General features: G+C 43.3%; 2 protein-coding genes across 4 annotated transcripts; both read left to right on the forward strand.

The window, feature by feature from the left end:
• The first annotated feature begins 3011 nt into the window (after positions 1-3011).
• Positions 3012-21332, forward strand: LOC147854815 (indole-3-pyruvate monooxygenase YUCCA1-like). 3 transcript variants are annotated; one of them, XM_087331361.1, is made up of 3 exons: positions 3012-5050; positions 5293-5364; positions 21237-21332. In XM_087331361.1, the coding sequence occupies exon 1, from the start codon at positions 3054-3056 to the stop codon at positions 4887-4889; it is 1836 nt and encodes a 611-aa protein (XP_087187487.1). In that variant the 5' UTR covers positions 3012-3053; the 3' UTR covers positions 4890-5050; positions 5293-5364; positions 21237-21332. The 3 variants fall into 3 exon arrangements, with proteins under 3 accessions (XP_087187487.1, XP_087187488.1, XP_087187486.1); XM_087331362.1 differs by lacking the exon at positions 5293-5364 and adding an exon at positions 20854-20917 and having other exon boundaries at positions 3012-4985; positions 21164-21332; XM_087331360.1 differs by lacking the exon at positions 21237-21332 and having other exon boundaries at positions 5293-5407.
• Positions 18932-20844, forward strand: LOC147854816 (putative indole-3-pyruvate monooxygenase YUCCA11). Its single transcript, XM_087331364.1, has one exon. It carries the CDS (start codon positions 18962-18964, stop codon positions 20789-20791), a length of 1830 nt encoding a protein of 609 aa, XP_087187490.1. The 5' UTR covers positions 18932-18961; the 3' UTR covers positions 20792-20844.
• Positions 21333-21366: the final 34 nt, after the last annotated feature.

Consider the following 21366-nt stretch of genomic DNA (forward strand, 5'->3'; position numbering starts at 1 on the left):
TTCTTGCATTGAAGTCTCCCATAATTAAAACTTTACCAAGCTTCTCAAATGAAAGTATATCATGGCATAATTCTGTAAAAGGATCGTCACAATCTAACCCAAACATACTATAATAGTTTGAGTCTTTGTGAGGAATGTAACATGCAACTATATACAACTTCTCTTTTCCCAAATTAACCTCTATCCATATGTATCTCTTATAGTTATCATATTTGCATACTTTGATAGAATTATCTAAGCTCTCATGGTAGATACATGCTATCTCGGCACACCCAATAAACCCCTCTATCCATTCACACACCCAACTCACTCACACTCTTTCATATCTACACACATGCACACACATGTGCATGTGTTTATACACATACAAACATTCTTACTCACTCCTATGGACATTATACATACATTTACAACAATATGTTTCACAAAAAGTCTGTCACTCATCCATCCCTCGTACGGATAACAACCATTGTTGGAAAAAAAGAAAAGAAAGACATGGGACAAATGTGGAGGCTCACGCTTTACACATTACACTATACATGTTGCACCTAACTACAAAACCATATTCCTTGTGGAGTGAGGAAACAATACACATCTATACATGTTAGAGCCCATCTCGTTGTTTGCCATCCGGACCATTGCTTCCATGTGACTTAGCTAACATGCATTGCGATGTGAGAGGGGTCTTGGGGCACAAGTGATGAAAGTGGTCAACTATGCACACTTTGCCCTTAACAAGTTCAATTGTTTGAGTATTACACTTTGATACAATGCTCTCCCTTTGATCATATTTGACCGTGCTTTCCACACATCTTCGACCAATATCAATCCTTGCACGTATTTCTCTCATAACCACAATTTGCACTCACGATTGCAACATTCATTGATAAAGTTATTGAACATTGAGAGTTGCTACTCATTTTCACATGTATAATGTGAAATGTAATATTTTTGGTTTCATAGGCCATATTTGACCTACGAAGATGATAATAGAATCTATCTATTTATTTCCAAAGCTTCATTTAGAAGCCTTTTCTTTCCAATTAAAAAGTTCTCAATTTCAATTTAAGGAAAAATGGTTGATACTAACGATGTTAGCATTGGCATTAGTACCAAAAGGATCAAGTCTCGAGAGATTAAGAAAGACAATAATTGAGGCTCGATAATGTGATTTAGGCTCTTTCAAGCTATTGTGGCAACAATGACTTTGTTTCTTGTCCCTTTTTTCTTTTGTTTCTAGATTTGATCCTAAGCCATTAATGTCGACATCAACAATCACTGTAAAAAGCACAGGAAATGGAAACATATCCATCAACCCTTTTTTTCCTTAAATTGAAATCAATAACGTTTGCATTTGAAAGAAAATTGAGAGAGTGAGAGAGGCTAAGAAAGAAGATAATTGTCTCATAAGCAATGAGAAGGAGGCAACGTGCATGTTGGGTGGGCCGAAGCACAATGTAAAAAAAGAGCAATGCATTGTTGTTGACAAGGGCGTCCACATGTTAGTTTGACTTGTTCGAAGGTGTGTGACAAGTAGAAAGTATGACGCTAGTGCCAACGATATATATGTGTGTGTGTGTGTGTGTGTACAGTAGACATTCAGTTAAAACCGCATTTTGAATGCAAGGGAAAGGTGCGCACTTTATCGAGCTACACATTTGGGTTTTTTTAGTAAAAAAGAATATTCCCAATTTTTTCTTTCTTGTTGTAATTTTGAGAAAGCCCAAGCCCAACAACCATCATTGAGGCCCTCCCTCCTATTGTAATCGCTCCCACACTACTGCTACTGCAATTGACGTCACTCACCACTTTTCTTTCCTATGTCTATTTTTTGGTGTGTATGGTATGAATATGAGACAAATAAGAGAAGGGTGGTCTTGTGCATAGTTTAGATGGCTTGATTCTCTACATATTTTAGATGGTAACTATTTGGAGATTGTGCGTGATGTCGTTAGTTTGATATGTGGCATGTGGTTTAGGAGAAATGATCCATGTACTTGGTTGAGATAGTGCAACAAAAATACCTAAATGTAGGGATTTGAATCTAAATACTTGTGTTAATAGATCAATAGCTATTAATCGATTAATAAGTTCCCTTAATGTGAGTGTCCACATAATGAGCTATAATTTAATCGATTCATGTTTTTCTTTTATGTGAGTCCACATAACGAGCTATTCATCGATTAATAGCTTTCCCTTCATGTGAGTCCACATAATGAGCTATTAATCAATTAATAGTTTTTCTTTTATGTGAGTTCACATAATGAGTTATTAATCGATTAATAGCTTTCCCTTAATGTGAGTCCACATAACGAGCTATTAATCGATTAATAGCTTTCCCCTAATGTGAGTCCACATAATGAGCTATTAATTGATTAATAGCTTTCCCCTAATGTGAGTCCACATAATGAGCTATTAATCGATTAATAGCTTTCCCGTAATATTAGTTCACATAATGAGCTATTAATCAATTAATAGCTTTCCTGTAATATCAGTTCACATAATGAGCTATTAATCGATTAATCGATTAATAGCTTTCGCTTCATTGACCCACGCCCAACCTATGTAATGGTAGGAATGCAAGATCTAAGTTCAACTCATTTTGTAGTTCACAACATCAATTTTATATTTATTGAATGTTAATCATTTTTTTGTTTCCTGAATGTTTAGAATATAGTTTCAATTTGGTTTTATGTAATTTCATCACGAAACAATGAAACTTTTATGATCCGGATTTTGAACTCTATAAAAAAAAAGAGTGCACTTAATAGAATGGCACACTTAAAGTGGACACCCATTTAAAACCGAAGGCCTACTGTATATGAATCCAACCATTGGTTCCTCGTGTTCTTCGTGAATGGAAGTACTACCCAGATATCATTCGTCAATGACCAAGTCATTATATGGTAGTTCACTAAACAAGTCATTATATGGTAGTTCACAAAACAAGTCATCTACCCAATCAAACAAAACCAATGATTAGTTGACTGCTTACACACCTCCATAGACTGAGAGAGAGAGAGAGAGAGAGAGAGAGACTTTGGATTTGGCTTATGGCTAAGGCTATGGCGGCTGAAGAGCAGGTTCTTGGTTGGCTGAGTAGCTTTGAGGCTGCCCTCCTCCAACGAGATGTGGAGGCTGCAACCCAACTCTTCCTCCCCCATGAATGCTTCTGGAGAGACCTCCTTGCCTTCACTTGGAACTTCTACACCGCGGAATCCCGAGAGGAGATCGGAGACATGCTCCGCTCCACACTCCTCACGAACCCCGATCACTTCATCCAACCTCCCTCCTCTTGGAAGCTCCATGGCCATGTGGAGGACCTCACCCATCCCCATGGCTTCATCCAGGCCTTCTTCACCTTCGAGACCCCCATCGCCCGCGGCCGCGGGGTCATCAAGCTGCGGGATGGCAAATGCTGGTGCCTCCTCACCTCCATGCTTGAGCTCAAAGGATACGAAGAGCCCGCCGGGCTGCGGCGCGAGCCTGGTGTGATCCCGGGGGCCGTGCCAGGTGGCCGCGGGACATGGCTCGAAGCCAGACTCGATGAGCTTAAACGGCTCGGTCGGAGCCCTTCGCACCAACCGTATTGTCTCGTGATAGGCGGCGGACAAGCAGGGATCTGTCTCGGTGCAAGGCTTCGCTGGCTCCGTGTCCCGACCATCATCATCGAGAAGAATGCACGGCCCGGAGACTCGTGGCGCAACCGATACAGATCCCTATGCCTCCACAACCCAGTGTGGATCAACCACTTGCCCTACCTCCCGTTCCCCGACCATTGGCCCGTGTTATTCTCGAAAGACAAGATCGCCGACTGGCTTGAGGCATACACACTTATCATGGAGCTTGTGTATTGGGGATCAACTGAGTGTAGATCCGCCCGCTTTGACCCAATTGACAAAAAGTGGGAAGTAGTCGTAGTAAACAATGGAGGCGAAGAGATCCTACTCTACCCTAAGCACCTTGTGCTCGCCACGGGCATATTTGGTGGCCCCAACATGCCGATTTTCCCCGGGGCCGAACGCTTTCAAGGTGTGCAATGCCATTCAAGCCAATACAAGAGCGGCCTCGAATGGACCGGGAAGCAATGTGTTGTTGTCGGATCCAACAATTCCGCCCACGACATATGTGCCGATCTATGGGAGAGTGGGGCTGCCCAAGTGACCATGGTTCAAAGGTCGTCAACCCATGTCGTGCGCTCTAAGTCCCTCTTCAATCTTGGGTATTTACCAGACTACCAAGAAGACTCAAAATACTCGACCGACGATGCCGACCTTCGCTTTGCTTCGATTCCTTACAAAATCATGCATAGGGCATGCCTAGATTTCTACAAAAAGGTAGTTGAAAGGGATGCAAAGTTCTATGATGACCTCAAGAGTGTGGGTTTCATGCATGACTTTGGGGATGATGGGTCAGGATTTTATATGAAGTACCTCCGACGAGGGTCTGGACATTACATTGATGTGGGTGCATCGGAGCTCGTGATAAAAGGTGAGATTGACCTAAAGAGTGGAGTAACTTTGAAGGAAATGAAAGAGAGGAGTGTTATGTTGAGTGACGACACTGAAATTCGAGCAGATCTAGTTGTGTATGCAACTGGGTACGAATCCATGAACAAATGGGCAACCAAACTTATCTCACAAGAAGTGGCGGACAATGTTGGGAAGTGTTGGGGTTTGGGGTCCAACACTGAGAAGGATCCCGGCCCATGGGAAGGAGAGCTTCGAAATATGTGGAAGCCGACCAAGCAAGAGGGGTTGTGGTTCCATGGGGGTAACCTGCATGAATGTAGACAATATTCTCTACACTTAGCATTGCAAATTAAAGCACGCCTGGAAGGCATTCCCATCCATGTCTATGGAATGGGCAAGGTTCACCATACTAGTTAACAAGAAGCATTTGGTAGTGCTTATTTAGTTCTGGGTTGACACTTCCAACATTCTAAGAATTCAATAAGAGGAAACAATAAAGCAATAAAAGGAATACTACACTAGTTGCACACTACCTATCTCACAAGGGAGTGTATTCTTGCAAGCACGCAATTAAGCGAGTTTTCAATCCTAGTATGTACCATATGTGCATTCGCATTCGAGAATTTTTCAATCATTTGAGTATGGTAAACGCCCTACTTTTGTATTCATTGTTTATTATAGGGTAAATTTTTTTAATGTAAGAAAGTTAAAATAAAAAGTGTAAAAAAAAACATAAAAATGTTTTGATAACATATGCATTCGTTTGCATTTGTATTGAAAAGAATGTTTGTCAATCCATTCGATTATATTATGTACTAAGGTTTCAATAATACCACTATTAGAGTCATGCATATTGTTATAAGGATAAATGTTCCTTGATGGTTACCTAGTGGTTATGGATTCAAGGGCACATGCACGAGTATATCATTTATTCTGCGCAAGTCGTTTACCTATTCATTATTTTCTATTTCCTGAGAAAAAACAACGTACCATACGTGCATATGCGAATATTACGTTCTATGGTTTGTGTATGGTTGTCCAATGCGAGCACCCACTTCAAGAGTTTATGTTGTAGATAGATTGATTACAATCTTCCCCCCCTCAAAAAGAGATGAGATAGTGTGGTCAATTGTGTTAAATCTTAGTTTTTTGTGATTGAGTCACCGAAATATCAATGGCCTAGGTTTTGGGTCCGTCAAGTGCAGTACCTAACATGCACATGGGAAGAATAGTCCCTCCGTCAATTGTGTCGTCTTTTAAGATCCCAAGAGGTTTTAGTGAGCCACCATCAAACATGTGAAGATAGAACATACAAGCATTCCATATCATCAACCTAAATACCGACCCAAGTTGAAGATAAAAAACACTACAAAAAAAAGGCGTTAGTGATGTCAAAAGTCCTCACAAAATGTTTCGTCATTGGTCCGTCATCATGTGACGTATTAAGTGGTGCACTTTGCGGCGGGGTTTGTCACATGTCCCTAAGCGACACATGCAACATCACACGTCGACATACGAGTGCCACGGAGCAATGCCCCCCCTCTCTCTCTAGATTCCTCTATAAATGAGGCCTTTTTGCAACGTCAATGTATCATGACATGGGAAAAATGTGGGAGCTCATGCTTCACACATTATACCATACATGTTGCACCTAACTACAAAACCATATTCTTTGTGGAACGGGGAAACCGTACATGTTGATACATCCTAGAGCCCATTCTGTTGGCTTCCATTCGAACCATTGCTTCCATGAGACTTAGCTCACATGCATTGCGATATGAAATGGGGCATTTGGGGCACAAGTGATGAGAGTGGTCGACTATGCATACTTTGCCCTAAACACATTCGAGAGTTTGGGTATCACGCTTTGATACAATACTTTGCCTTCGGTCATATTCAACCATGCTTTCCACATATCTTTGAGCAAGCCCAACCCTTGCACGAATTTCTCTCGCAACCACAATGTGCACTCTTGATTGCAACATTCACTAGTAAAGTTCTTGAACATCAAGAGTCGTTACTCACTTTCGCACTTATCACGTGAAATGTAATATTTTTGGTCTCATTGGTCATATTTGGCCTCCGAAGAAGATAATATAATTTCTCTCTTTCTCCATGGTAGGTAGCGCCATGAACTGACTAATCACCCCGACCGAGTAGTTGAGATCTGGTCGGGTGATGGTCAAGTATATAAGGCTTCCAACTATCTGTGGGAACCTCGTCGGGTCGCATACCTTTTTGGAATTGGGGCGAAGCTTGACGGTTCTATCCAGAGGAGTCGAGACAGACTTACAATCGGCCATCCCGAATTTGAGGAGCATACTTAGCACGTAATGCCGTTGTCTGATCAGTATGCCTTCGGGGGTGCGGATCACTTTGATCCCGAGGAAGTAATGAAGGTCCCCTAGATCCTTCATGTCGAATGATGCCGCAAGCTGGAGCTTCACGCGGTCAATCTCACCTAGGTTGGTGCCGGTGATCAAGTCATCAACATAAAGTAAAATGCTAACTAGCCCAAGTCGACCTTTCCGAATGAACAACGAGGAGTCCGATTTTGACGTCACAAAGCCCATCCGACGCAATCATTGTGTGATCTTCGCGTTCTAGGCACGCGGGGCTTGCTTTAGTCCGTAAAGGGACTTCTTCAACCGGCACACCGCCGAGGTGTTCATTCCGGATTGAAATCTGGGGGGTTGTATCATGTATACCTGTTCCTCAACCTCACCTTGCAGGAACGCTGTTACTCGGACAAGTATAGATACGTCGGAGTCGGAAGGATGTTCGGAGTCGGATCGACAGTTCGGATCGATGACTGAGCAGATAGCCGAATAGGACATAGTTAGTTACGAAGTTTTGTAATTCTTGATAATTATAGGCAGTAGGATTTCTTGATGAGAAAAGACCTTCGGGTTACCTATAAAAGGAACCAAAGGCATTGTAAAAATCTATCGTTGTATTTAGTAATATAAAGTTTGGTTAGGAAATCTCTGTGTACGGATTGCTTTTTGCCATCTATTTCTTTCTGTCTAAACTATATTACATAAGTCACGATCTCGGTGTCTGTTATCACCGATAAGTTTACAGATAATTTGTATCTATTTGTCTAACCACAACTTCTTGATAGAACGTTTGGTACGAACGTTTGTCTTATACTATGTCGGCAAAGAAGTAATTGTCGACCGAACAACAAACGCATTCTTTACATCCATCTGATGTAAGTGCCACCCCTTCGCCGTAGCTATTGTGAGCAAAGTGCGGACAGTCGTTGTCGTGCCTTTTGGCGCCGGATTGTTGCGTAAGTCGGGTGGGAACCATTGAGGTTTTGGACTAGCAGAAAGAAGAATATGAGATAAGGCTAGTAATGAATAGGTAGAAAGATAGGTAAGTTATGAATCTCGTGAATCCCACGAGTTTAGTGTATTTAATCAATATTTAGATAGTAAGAGACAATTTTAATCACAAATTCATGAATCCCACGAATCTATTATATTAATTGGTGTTTTAGGAAATATATCCAATTTCCAAATATTCCACACCTATTACATTGAGCTCCCCATCCTTATATAGTGATGAGAGACTCTTAACAATCCATGCTTTTTCTATAGATAGACTCTATGCTTTTTCTAAAGTGATCCTACTTTCTCTAATTTGATGTGTTTTTATCGATTATGGTGTTCATGCACGCTACATGTGCATGTGTAGCTTTTTCTTTTATCATGCGTTTTCTTCTAACTAAAGTTTATCCTAGCGTGAACGTACCTTTCTATGTGGGACGTTTACTTTTTTAACACTAATGATATATTAGTGTAATGGTAAGGTTGGGGTTTGTTTACATGGAGGTACAAGGTTCAAATCTTGCCCTATGCACATAATAAATATATTTTTAATATTTTATTTTATTTATTATACGTACTTTAAATCAGATATAGTATTTTACATATTTCACATAGTGTGTGATTCACACTACGACATCGTGATCTTCGCGACCGGTGCAAATGTCTCATCGTAGTTGATGTCGTGTTGCCGTGCGTAGCCTTTCGCTACTAACCGGGCCTTGTATCGGTTGACCGAGCCGTCGGTGTTGTACTTGACCTTGTACACCCACCTACATCCGATCGGCTTCACACCTTTTGGTGCGTCAACTAGGTCCCAGGTTTCATTTTCCGGTAATGCGCGCATCTCTTCCTCCATTGCAGCACGCCAATTTGCATCCTTCGCTACTTCTGCGTAGCTCTCCAGCTCACTTACTTCCGCTACACGGGTCATGTACGCATAGTGATGCGCCATGTACTCATTGTATCCGAATTGCACAACAGGGTTGTTCTGGCGGGTAGGTCGACGTCATTGCTCATTAGCCGATGTTGAGGCTTTCTTGGCCGACGCGGACTTCGATCTCGAAGACCCATCATCACTTCCCTCGGAGTCAGACTCGCGTCGATCCGACTCGTTCCTTTCCGTACCGTAATCCGACACCTTCTTCTTCCCTTTTTCCTTGAGCGTAAGCCGTCTCCTCGGCTTCCTGCGCGGGGAATGCATGACCAAGTCTCCACTACTCGCCGGCTCTTCTTCGGACTGGTCAAGCCGACCCAGTTGCTTATACTGTCCACTTAGCTGAAATGAAATCGGACTCTCATTGAGGGTCTTGATTTCGCGGTCATCCGGAGGCATTTTAGCCTCGCTGACCTCATCGTCAAAACTCGGGTTCGGAGATCCGGAGTTGGAGTTGAGGTCCGGAGTTGGAGGAAAGTACCAGGACGCGGAGTCGTCAAACACAACATCGCGGCTCACACGAGCTTGTTTGGTTCGGGGGTTATAACACCTATAACCCTTCTGCTCATCCAAAAAGCCGACTAAGATACATTTCTCAGCTTTCGCGTCCAACTTCCTCCGGTTCTCCTTCGGCACATGCACATACGCAATGCTACCCAAAACTCTCAAGTGTCGTAGATTCGGCTTCATTCCGAAATATAGCTCATGTGCCGACACTTTTTCTCCGATCTGATTCTGGATGTACACCGCGGTTCGTACCGCCTCGGCCCAATAGAACTTGGGCAAGCTCTTTTCTTCCAGCATTGCCCGCGCCGCTTCTACAATCGACCGATTCTTCCTTTCGGCCACGCCGTTTTGCTCCGGCGTATATCTGCAATTGAATTCGCGTTGAATTCCCATCTGTTGCAGATACCTATTGAATTAACTGGAAAAGTACTCTTTTCCGCCATCCGACCACAGGCACTTGATCTTTCTTCCTATTTCCCTTTCGACGAGACTGTTGAGGTCCTGGAAACAGTCAAAGACTTCAGTCTTCTTCTCAATGAGGTAGATCCACGTGTGCCGCGTATAGTCGTCGATGAAGGAGATGAAATATCGACTCCGGCCAAGACTAACGTTCTGTGCCAGCCCCCATACATAGGAATGTATCAAGTCGAGCTTGTTCCGGCTCCGGTTGCACTCGTTTGGGAAAGGAAGTCGGTGTTGCTTCCCTAGCTCGCAGGCTTCACAAATTTGTGCCTTCCGGCCACTAAATTTGGGTAATCCGAACACCACCTGTTTCGATTGTAGGTCTTGAAGCCGTTGATAGTTGATGTGGCCTATCCGCTTGTGCCATAAGTCGATATCCGACTCGACTTTATTTCCTTTCGCAAACATTGCGGGGCCACTGTCACTGGAGTCGAGGATAAACATCCTCCCGTCTCTGTGCCCTTGCACAATAACTCGGCCATCTTCCTTGATGAAGCACCCGAGATGTGTAAACCAAACTGCATCCCCTAGTCGACGATCTGTCCGACCGACACCTGGTTCTTTGTGATTGTTGGAATGTGTAACACATTCATGAGTTTCCCTTTTTGCCCGACATGACTTAGGGGAACTTCATTGACATTCGCGATCGGATGCAGAGTGTCGTCTCCGGTTGCGACTACTCCCGGTTGCATCGGTTTCTCAAGGTATGAGAACCACTCCTTGTGGCACGTCATGTGGTTTGAGTCGACGTACCACACGTCGTCCGATTTCGGGGTGGACTTCTTCATTGAGTTTGCTTCGTGTCTCGTTTCGAAGACTGACCCTTTTTTGGGCTTTTTCGGGTCCTTCGGCGTAGTGCGATTGTTGTCGATTACCCTTGTCGGTTTGTTCAAAACTTGATCCGGACCCGGTCCTCTCCGAATCGGCACGCTTCTTCTAGCACTCGCTCTCCTTGTGGCCTTTCTTACCACAGTACTAGCATTCCGCGGCGGATTTCCCTTGTCGGTTCTCGTCACCTCGACTCCCCCTATTTCCGGAGGGTCCGGATTTGCTATCGCATCACTTCGGTGCCTTCCTTCCTCCTTGATCTCGTCGGCCGCCTCCATTGCGCACCGACTCGCCTCGTCCGCCACGACCACGTGGCCGATCTCCCTCCGTGTACAACATCTTGTTATCGGCGTGCGTACTCGTCGACGCACCCATGTAGTTCTCCTCTATAAGGAGCATCGATTGTAGGTCGAAAAACGACGACGTATTCTCCCGTGTGCACACAACAGTTTAGAACGCTCCGAACTTCGACGCTAGTCCCCCCAGACAGATCTGCACCATCTCGCCTTCCTCGACGTTCACATCGATAGAGGCTAAGGAGTCACATATCTCTTTGATCTTCGAGGTGTAATCAGCCACTTACAAGTCGCGTTGTCGTAAGTTGCTCAGCTCTTGTCGGAGTTGAAGCTTCCTGGTTGTTGTGCTTGTAGCGAAAATCTTCTTCAGATGTCCCCAAGCAACTTTCGGCATTTTCGCATCCCGAATGTAGCTTAGAAGTTGTTCCCTCACACAAGACGTGAAGCAGTAGAGGACTCTGCTCGCCGACTGTTCCCATGCTAGGAAATCTCTATGGGTCGAATCGGGTGCTGTGTCATTTGCTCTGTCGACGTAGCTCTAGTAACCGTGCCCGAGCAGGTATTGGTGCATCTTGTAAGACCAAGACGCGTAGTTTTTTCTGTCAAACTTCTCTGTTGGAAGCGAGCTAGCCATGCTTCTATCCATTTTGTTTTTCCTGGACTTTACGAAGGTTAGGTTTTCTTCTTTGAGCTAAGGTCGGTTGCAGATGTTCTTAACCCTCACGCTTTGATACCATGTAAAAAGAATAGCGTGCGGAAGCAATAGAAAACCGAACACAGAAACGTAGGTTTAATGGAGAGCTTGAATATACACAGTACGCGGGAGAGAGAGAGAGTCAATACACACAACTCAATTCAAAAAATAATACTCAGTCTCTACATAGGATGTGCTCAGTGAGCACTTTTATTCAAGTCCATATGAACTCACAGAAGTACTAACACGTACTTCAATGCTCATAACTGAGCTCTACACTAACTCCCAAAATATATTTCTATGCGGAATATCTTTCCAACGGCCTCGTGGTTTACGCATCGCTACGGCTTCTCGTTGCGCACTGGTCTGCGCACCGGTCTACGCACTGGTCCGGCCTAACCGATCGATCCCAACCGATCCGGTTCTCGTCTTGCACAACCGATCTGGCCCAACTTTGATTATGACAATCATTTGACATTGAGGAGCCTTCGAATCATCCATCCTCTCTAGTTGAAGTCCTCAGTGGTCTCGCTCAAGTAGCACATTGATGAGATCGAAGCCTGCCACAACCTGTTACACTCTAGCATATATTGGTTCAAAGATTTGAACAAACAGAAAAACGGGAAGCAAAATACACAAGTTCAGTGACACAAGATGTTTTACATGAAAACCCTAACAAGGGAAAACCACTAGAGTCCACAAACTCCAAAATCTTCCATTAGGCAAGAGGAAATATAGAGAGACTCACATGCATCAACCTTGAGCTCGTCTTCTTCACCTGATGGCGATTACAACAGAGATCCAACAACACACACACACACTCTCTCTCTCTCTCTCACACACACGCGCGCGCGCGCACAAAAACTCTAAACCTTACACTGTTACAACAGTATGAACACATAATGCCTAACGTTTTGCCCTAGTTATATTTATCCTTTTATAACTTAGGGCTATTAAAAAATAGACTGGTCTAAATAGTCGCAACGTTAAACCTATTTACATATGTGGCCTCTTCTGAACACCTATCTGGATTTGATCCGAACACTGATCCGGATCCGGATTCAGTCTCTTTTTTCCTTTGGATCCTATTGATCCAGTTCATGCTCTCCTTCCCATCTCGAGGGACCTTGTTTCCCAACAAACTCCCCCTTCACTCCGGCATGGGGTGGTTCGTCAACCCGACCCAACTTCGACATGCGTTCAGCCTCTTCTCCGACAACACCTTTGTCATCATGTTCAACCCGTTCTCTTATGTGTGCACCTTCACTACAACAAGCTCCTTTTCTTCTACCCTCTCTCTAAGGCAATGTTATCTCCATTGGATGTGCTTCGTCCTCGAGTGCTAGGCAATATTCTTTGCAAGGTGAATGACACTTTGGTTGTTGCAGCAGAGTCGGAATTCTTCTTGCTGAATCCCCAACTCTCAAATGAACTCCTTCATCCAGATTATCTCCTTGCTGGCTTTGGCTGCAACCCTATACTCAGCTTCCATGGTCGACAACACCACAGCCATTTGCAGCCTTGACTACCACGAGATGACTCCCCCTACATAAGTCATTACATACCCTAAACGTGGATCAGTTGGTGTCTACATCAGCCGACATGTCGGAGTTGGTAAAACCTTCTAATATGGAATTACCTGAGCCGAATTAGAGGCACACGCTCGAGGTGCCTTTCATGTACGGAAGTATTCACTTCACTTGTGCCCAATGCCCTGTGCCTCGATAGCTCATGAATCGGCTGACGACTTTAACAACATATTTGATTTCTGGCCCGGTGCAAACTATCGCATACATAAGGCTTCCGACTGCTGAGGCATAGGGTACCTTCATCATCTCAACCTTTTCCACATTCGACTTTGGACTTTGACTCCTGGACAACTTGTTGTTTGTTGGCAATGTCAAGCCGACTGGCTTCGTGTTTTGCATGATGCAAACCATCACATACAGAACATAGGCTTCGGACTGCTGAGGCGTAGCGTGCCTTCATCATCTTAGCCTTTTCCACCTTTGTCTTTGGACTTTGACTCCTAGACAACTTGTTGTTTATCAGCAATGTCGACCTGACTGGCTCCGCGTTTTGCATGTTGAATCTCTAGAGCACTTTTGTCACGTAGTTTTCTTGTAACAACCACAATAATCTCTTTGTCCGATCGCGGACAATGTGCATTCCTAGGATCTGCCTTGTCCGACCCATATCCTTCATTGTGAATGACCTGCTCAAGGCCTTCTTCAACATTCTGATCTTCATATGATCTCGTCCGAAAATCAGCATGTCGTCTATGTACAGTAGGAGTATGAGGAAGTTTCGTCCGTCAAACTTCTTCACAAACACTAAGTGGTCGGCTTGCGTTTTGTGGTACCCTTGATCGGTCATGAATCATGACGGATTCAAACTTTTGGTATCAATATCGGGGAGCCTACTTCAGTCCATAAAGGCTCTTCTTCAACCCGCATACTAGGTTCTCCTTCTCTTTCTTGACGAATCCTTTCGGTTGCTGCATGTATATCTCCTCTTCAAGATCACCATGCAGAAATGTTGTCTTGACATCCAATTGTTCAACTTCAAGGTCCATGTTGGCTGCTATGCTCAACATTGTTCGGATGGATGTCATTTTCACTACAGGGTCAAATATGTTGCCGAAATCCACCTATTTCTTTTGTTGAAATCCCCTGACGACAGTTCACACTTTGTATCTTAGTGGATTTCTACCATCTCCCGGTTTCACCTTGTATACCCACTTGTTCCAGAGTACCCTCTTTCCTTCCGCCAACTCCGTCAGTTCGTATGTGTGGTTCTCATGCATGGAAAAATGGTTGATACTAATGATGTTAGCATTGGCATTAGTACCAAAAGGATTAGGTCTCAAGAGATTAAGAAAGACAGTAATCAAGGCTCAATAACGTGATTTTGGCTCTTTCAAGCTATTGTGGGAACAATGACTTTGCTTATTGCCCCTTTTTTCGTTTGTTTCTAGACATGTTCCTATGCCACTAATGTCAACATCAACATCATTGTAAAAAGCACTGGAAATGGAAACATATCCATCAACCCTTTTTTTCCTTAAGTTGAAATCAATAACGTTTGCATTCCAAAGAAAATTGAGAGAGAGAGAGAGGCTAAGAAAGAAGATAATTGTCACGTGAGCAACGAGAAGAAGGCAACGTGCATGTTGGGTGGGCCGAAGCACAATGTAAAATAAGAGCAATGCATTGTTGTTGACAAGGGTGTCCACACGTTAGTTTGACTTGGTTGGAAGGTGCGTGACAAGTAGAAAGTATGACGCTAGGGCCAACGATATATACGTGTGTGTGTGTGTATGTGTATCGAAACCGTGGTCACACGTGTTCTTCGTGCTCGCGGCATGGGAGTACTACCCACATATCAGTCATCAATGACCAATATATGGTAGTTCACTAAACAAGTCATCTACCCAATCAAACAAAACCAATGATTGGTTGAGTGCTTCATTATTGGTCAGTCACCATGTGATGTATTTTAAGCGATGCGCTTTGTGACGAGTTTTGTCAGATGTTACTAAGCCATGCACGTGTACCATCACATTTTGACATACGGGTGTCACAGAGCAACACCCTAAAACGGATATTTTCTAGTCTATAAATAAAGAATTCCTTCTCATTCTCTCTCTCTCTCTCTCTCTGGTAAATCTCTCTATCTCTCTTTGGTGAAAACACATAATTATATTAATAAATGTGTGTAAAAAACATTACTTACAATGGGTGTGACAATAGGCAAGATGAACACTCCATTGAGGAAAGAATTTCAACTTGCTCCAATAAAGAAAATTGCTACATTAGTACTCCCTTCAACTTTCATAGATATATGCTTTCACTCCATGTCTACCATCGAATACAAAAGCGTTGTGCATGTTCCAATTATGACGCAATCGCCAATATCTCAAAAATAGAAAAACTATCTCCATCTCTGATTTTGGGTCAACTAGTGTAAATTCTGCAAACACCCATTGTCTAGGTGTCAAATAACATTGTGATAAAACTTGCCAAATTTGAGAAATGTAACTCTAGACAAGCAATCGGACATTGTATAAAACAATGAGTACTATCTCCCATTTGAACAAATTATGCAAAAAAAGCAATTACCCATTACTAGTCCACAACACTTTACAACTAATCCCAAAGGAAATCCTCTAATCAAAACTCTCCAAATGAAGACCTTTGATATAAGTGGCAATTTAGAATGCGAACTACGTTGTAAGATCTGCCATCGCCCATGATCAGATTTGTGTATTTTCCATTCTTCTTTAGCCTTAGATGATAACCATCCAAGAGACTCAATAGAGTCATGATACAAAATACTAGTAGTCACTTGTAACGACGTTTGACCCCGTAAACACCAATCAATCCACGATTGTCTCCTGTTTGTAGAGGTAAGGGACCTTGTATCAACGCAATATTTTGTAGTTGTTACCAAATAAACCCATAATTAGGTGGGATGTGTAATAATTGTCGCGCTTCAACAAACTCCAAAATTCTTTGAGATGGAGCCTCAATTATATCTCCCACCTCTTTGACCCCTGAACGAAACAAACAATTAAATTGAGAGTGCAATCTCTCCTTTCCTAGCCAACGTAATAACCAAGAAGACACAAGTAACTATTTTTGCAAAGAATTACAATGCTCTCTACTAGATGATGGTTTCCATACACATAACAAGAGTCCTTCTTGCCATGAGGTAACCAAGTGTTGAACACATGAAGAGGCTAGAATCTTTACTGAAATACATCTATTTAGTAATTGCCACCATGAACCCTTACTGGTTGTCCTCCCATGTGTTAAACCCTTGTTCTCAATGAAATATTGAACAATAGATATCCATGGTTGTGAGTTTGAACACATGTCTTGTAATAATGAAAATCTATGAGCCATCATATGCATAGATAAGTTCAATATTCTAGCTCCTCCCAAGCGCTTAGGGGTTACTAGATGGTTCCATGCAACCCATGTGATTCCCATCGAAGAGGTTGCAAAATAGAATGCAAAGCCTTCTTTGTCCATGGCAACAATGGCAAGTAATATAATATCATGGGTTCCATAATACATTGTACAACCTTCAAGCATACATGAAATGGCCAAGATTGTGACTTCCAATTCATGAACTTATCCCTCAATTTAGTAGACATCCATTCAATAAATTGACCATTTGTAACATTCATCCCTAATGGATAGCCCAAGTGTCAAAAAATAAAGTCTTTCTTCACAACGGATCCTTGCCATCCTAAACATTCCAAATCCCTTTTAGTACATGATATGAGACTAGAAATCCTCCAATTGATATGTAATCCGGAAGCCAATGCAAATTGGTTCCATACAAGCATCCCCTTCTCAAGATTCTCTCGTGAGGCTTGTAGAAACATGAAAGAATCATCAACCAAAGCTTGTGCTACTAGTTTCCCTCCAAACGGATTGTGTAGACCCATAATGTCACCATTTGTTGCAAGCCTTGATAGCATCACTAACAAGGGATGAGTAACAATAGCAAACAAAAATGCCGGCAAGCTTGAACATGCTGCCGAATGGATCTTCCATGCTCTGATACCAAATTGTGCACAATAGCGCTCGGCCACAACCGAGTCTCAAACTCACGATGGAAGAAATAAACAGACAATAGAGACAACACCGAATGTTTATGTGGAAAACCCTAATCCTGGAAAAACCATGGGAGCCCACAGACTTCAACTATCACTATGAGAGGAAGGGTACAATGAGAGATTCAGAGGCAACGACCTCGGGCTCTATCTTCGAAGGGTATAATGAGAGATGGACTTATGTCATCCAGTTTTACAACACTTGAGAGGTTTTCCCTTGCACTATCATTATTTATATAGTAGTGACGATAGCAAGGGTTGTATTATCATCTTGTTTTAATGACAAACATTGATTTATGAAGAGAGAGAGAGAGAGAGAGAGAGAGAGAGAGAGAGAGAGAGAGAGGAAGCTTTTTCTTCTTATTATCATTCATGCCCCATGTGGGGTTACATAGTACAAGAGGATCATACATCAATGTGATACATAGGGGTGCATACCCCTCTATCCATTCACACACCCAACTCACTCACACTCTTTCATATCTACACACATGCACACACATGTGCATGTGTTTATACACATACGAACATTCTTACTCACTCTTGCGCGCATTACACATACACTTACAACAATATGTTTCACAGAAAGTCTCTCACTCATCCATCCCTGTACCTCTCGTACGGATAACAACCATTGTTCGAAAAAACAAAAAAGAAAGACATGGGAGAAATGTGGAGGCTTGAGCTTTACACATTATACTATACGTGTTGCACATAACTATAAAACCATATTCTTTGTGGAATGAGGAAACAATACACATCTATACATGTTAGAGCCATCCGAACCATTGCTTCCATGCGACTTAGCTAACATGCATTGCGATGTGAGAGGGGGTGTTGGGGCACAAGTAATGAGAGTGGTCAACTATGCACACTTTGCCCTTAACAAGTTCAAGAGTTTGAGTATCACACTTTGATACAATGCTCTGCCTTTGATCTTATTCAACTGTGATTTCCACCCAACTTGGACCAAACCCAATCCTTGCACGAATTTCTCTCATAACTACAATGTGCACTCACAATTGCAACATGCATTGGTAAAGTTATTGAACATCGAGAGTTGCTACTCACTTTCACATGTATAATGTGAAATGTAATACTTTTGGTTTCATAGGCCATATTTGACCTATGAAGATGATAATAGAATCTATCTATCTATCTATTTCCAAAGCTTCATTTAGTTTAAGCCTTTTCTTTCTAATTAAAAAGTTCTCAATTTCAATTTAAGGAAAAATGGTTGATACTAATGATGTTAGCATTGGCATTAGTACCAAAAGGATTAGGTCTCAAGAGATTAAGAAAGGCATTAATCAAGGCTCGATAACGTGATTTCAGCTCTTTCAAGCAATTGTGGCAACAATGACCTTGCTTCTTGCCCCTTTTTTCTTTTGTTTCTAGACATGTTCCTATGCCACTAATGTCAACATCGACATCATTGTAAAAAGCACCGGGAATGGAAACATATCCATCAACCCTTTTTTTCCTTAAGTTGAAATCAATAACGTTTGCATTCTAAAGAAAATTGAGAGAGAGAGAGAGAGAGGCTAAGAAAGAAGACAATTGTCACATGAGCAACGAGAAGAAGGTAAAGTGCATGTTGGGTGGGCCGAAGCACAATGTAAAAAAAGAGCAATGCATTGTTGTTGGCAAGGCCTTCCACACGTTAGTTTGACTTGGTTGGAAGGTGCGTGACAAGTAGAAAGTATGACGCTAGTGGCCAACGATATATACACGCCCATATATGGTAGTTCACTAAACAAGTCCCATATATGGTAGTTCACTAAACAAGTCCCAATCAAACAAAACTATGGCTATGGCGGCTGAAGAGCAAGTTCTTGGTTGGCTGAGTAGCTTTGAGGCTGCCCTCCTCCAACGAGATGTGGAGGCTGCAACCCAACTCTTCCTCCCCCATGAATGCTTCTGGAGAGACCTCCTCGCCTTCACTTGGAACTTCTACACCGCGGAATCCCGAGAGGAGATCGGAGACATGCTCCGCTCCACACTCCTCACGAACCCCGATCACTTCATCCAACCTCCCTCCTCTTGGAAGCTCCATGGCCATGTGGAGGACCTCACCCATCCCCATGGCTTCATCCAGGCCTTCTTCACCTTCGAGACCCCCATCGCCCGCGGCCGCGGGGTCATCAAGCTGCAGGATGGCAAATGCTGGTGCCTCCTCACCTCCATGCTTGAGCTCAAAGGATACGAAGAGCCCGCCGGGCTGCGGCGCGAGCCTGGTGTGATCCCGGGGGCCGTGCCAGGTGGCCGCGGCACATGGCTCGAAGCCAGACTCGATGAGCTTAAACGCCTCGGTCGGAGCCCTTCGCACCAACCGTATTGTCTCGTGATAGGCGGCGGACAAGCAGGGATCTGTCTCGGTGCAAGGCTTCGCCGGCTCCGTGTCCCGACCATCATCATCGAGAAGAATGCACGGCCCGGAGACTCGTGGCGCAACCGATACAGATCCCTATGCCTCCACAACCCGGTGTGGAACAACCACTTGCCTTACCTCCCGTTCCCCGACCATTGGCCCGTGTTCTTCCCCAAAGACAAGATCGGTGAATGGCTTGAGGTGTACACACTTATCATGGAGCTCGTGTATTGGGGTTCAACTGAGTGTAAATCCGCCCGCTTCAACCCAATTGACAAAAAATGGGAAGTAGTAGTAGTAAACAATGGAGGTGAAGAGATTCTTCTCTACCCTAAGCACCTTGTGCTCGCCACTGGCATGTCCGGTGGACCCAACGTGCCCATTTTCCCCGGGGCCGAATGCTTTCAAGGTGTGCAATGCCATTCAAGCCAATACAAGAGCGGCCTCGAATGGACCGGGAAGCAATGTGTTGTTGTCGGATCCAACAATTCCGCCCACGACATATGTGCCGATCTATGGGAGAGTGGGGCTGCCCAAGTGACCATGGTTCAAAGGTCTTCGACCCACGTCGTGCGCTCCGAGTCCCTCTTTGATATTGGGTATTTGCCAGACTACCAAGAAGACTCAAAATACTCGACCGACGATGCCGACCTTCGCTTTGCTTCAATGCCTTATAAAATCATGCATAGGGCATGCCTAGATTTCTACAAAAAGGTAGTCGAAAGGGATGCAAAGTTCTATGATGACCTCAAGAGTGTGGGTTTCATGCATGACTTTGGGGACGATGGATCAGGATTTTATATGAAGTACCTCCGACGAGGGTCTGGATATTACATTGATGTGGGTGCATCGGAGCTCGTGATAAAAGGTGAGATCGACCTAAAGAGTGGAGTAACGTTGAAGGAAATGAAAGAGAGGAGTGTCGTGTTGAGTGATGACACTGAAATTGGGGCAGATCTAGTTGTGTATGCAACTGGGTACGAATCCATGAACAAATGGGCAGCCAAACTTATCTCTCAAGAAGTGGCGGACAATGTTGGGAAATGCTGGGGTTTGGGGTCCAACACCAAGAAGGATCCCGGACCATGGGAAGGCGAGCTTCGAAATATGTGGAAGCCGACCAAGCAAGAGGGGTTGTGGTTCCATGGTGGTAACCTACATGAATGTAGACAATATTCTCTACACTTAGCATTGCAGATTAAAGCACGCATGGAAGGCATTCCCATCCATGTCTATGGAATGGGCAAGGTTCACCATACTAGTTAACAAGAAGCATTTGGTAGCGCTTAATTCAACTAGAGGAAACAATAAAGCAATAAAAGAAATACTACACTAGTTACACACTACCTCTCTAACAAAGGAGTGTATTCTTGCAAGCACGGATTTGAGCGAGTTTCAATCATAGTATGTACCATACGTGCATTCGCATTCAAGAATGTTTCAATCATTTGAGAATGGTAAACAACCTCTAAGTATGGTAAATACCATACTTTTGTATTCATTGTTTATTATAAGGTAAGAAAGTCAAGGTAATAAATGTAAAAAAAAACACCAGAATGTTTTGATAACATATGCATTCATTTGCATTTGTATTGAAAAGAATGTTTGTCAATCCATTCGAGTATATTATGTACTAAGGTTTCAATCATACCATTGTTAGAGTCATGCATATTGTTATAAGGATAGATTTTCCTTGATGGTTAGCTAATAGCTTATGGATTAAAGGGCACATGCACGAGTATATCATTTGTTCTATGGAGGTCATTTACCTATCGATGGGTTGTGATGAAGTTATTCTTTGATGTTCTCTTAGGTACACCACACCATGAAGCCTTGTGCTT

This window comes from Azolla caroliniana, unplaced genomic scaffold, assembly GCF_043228905.1.
Source record: "Azolla caroliniana isolate FFs.n. ecotype wild unplaced genomic scaffold, voAzoCaro1.0.p SCAF_15, whole genome shotgun sequence".
Taxonomy (NCBI): domain Eukaryota; kingdom Viridiplantae; phylum Streptophyta; class Polypodiopsida; order Salviniales; family Salviniaceae; genus Azolla; species Azolla caroliniana.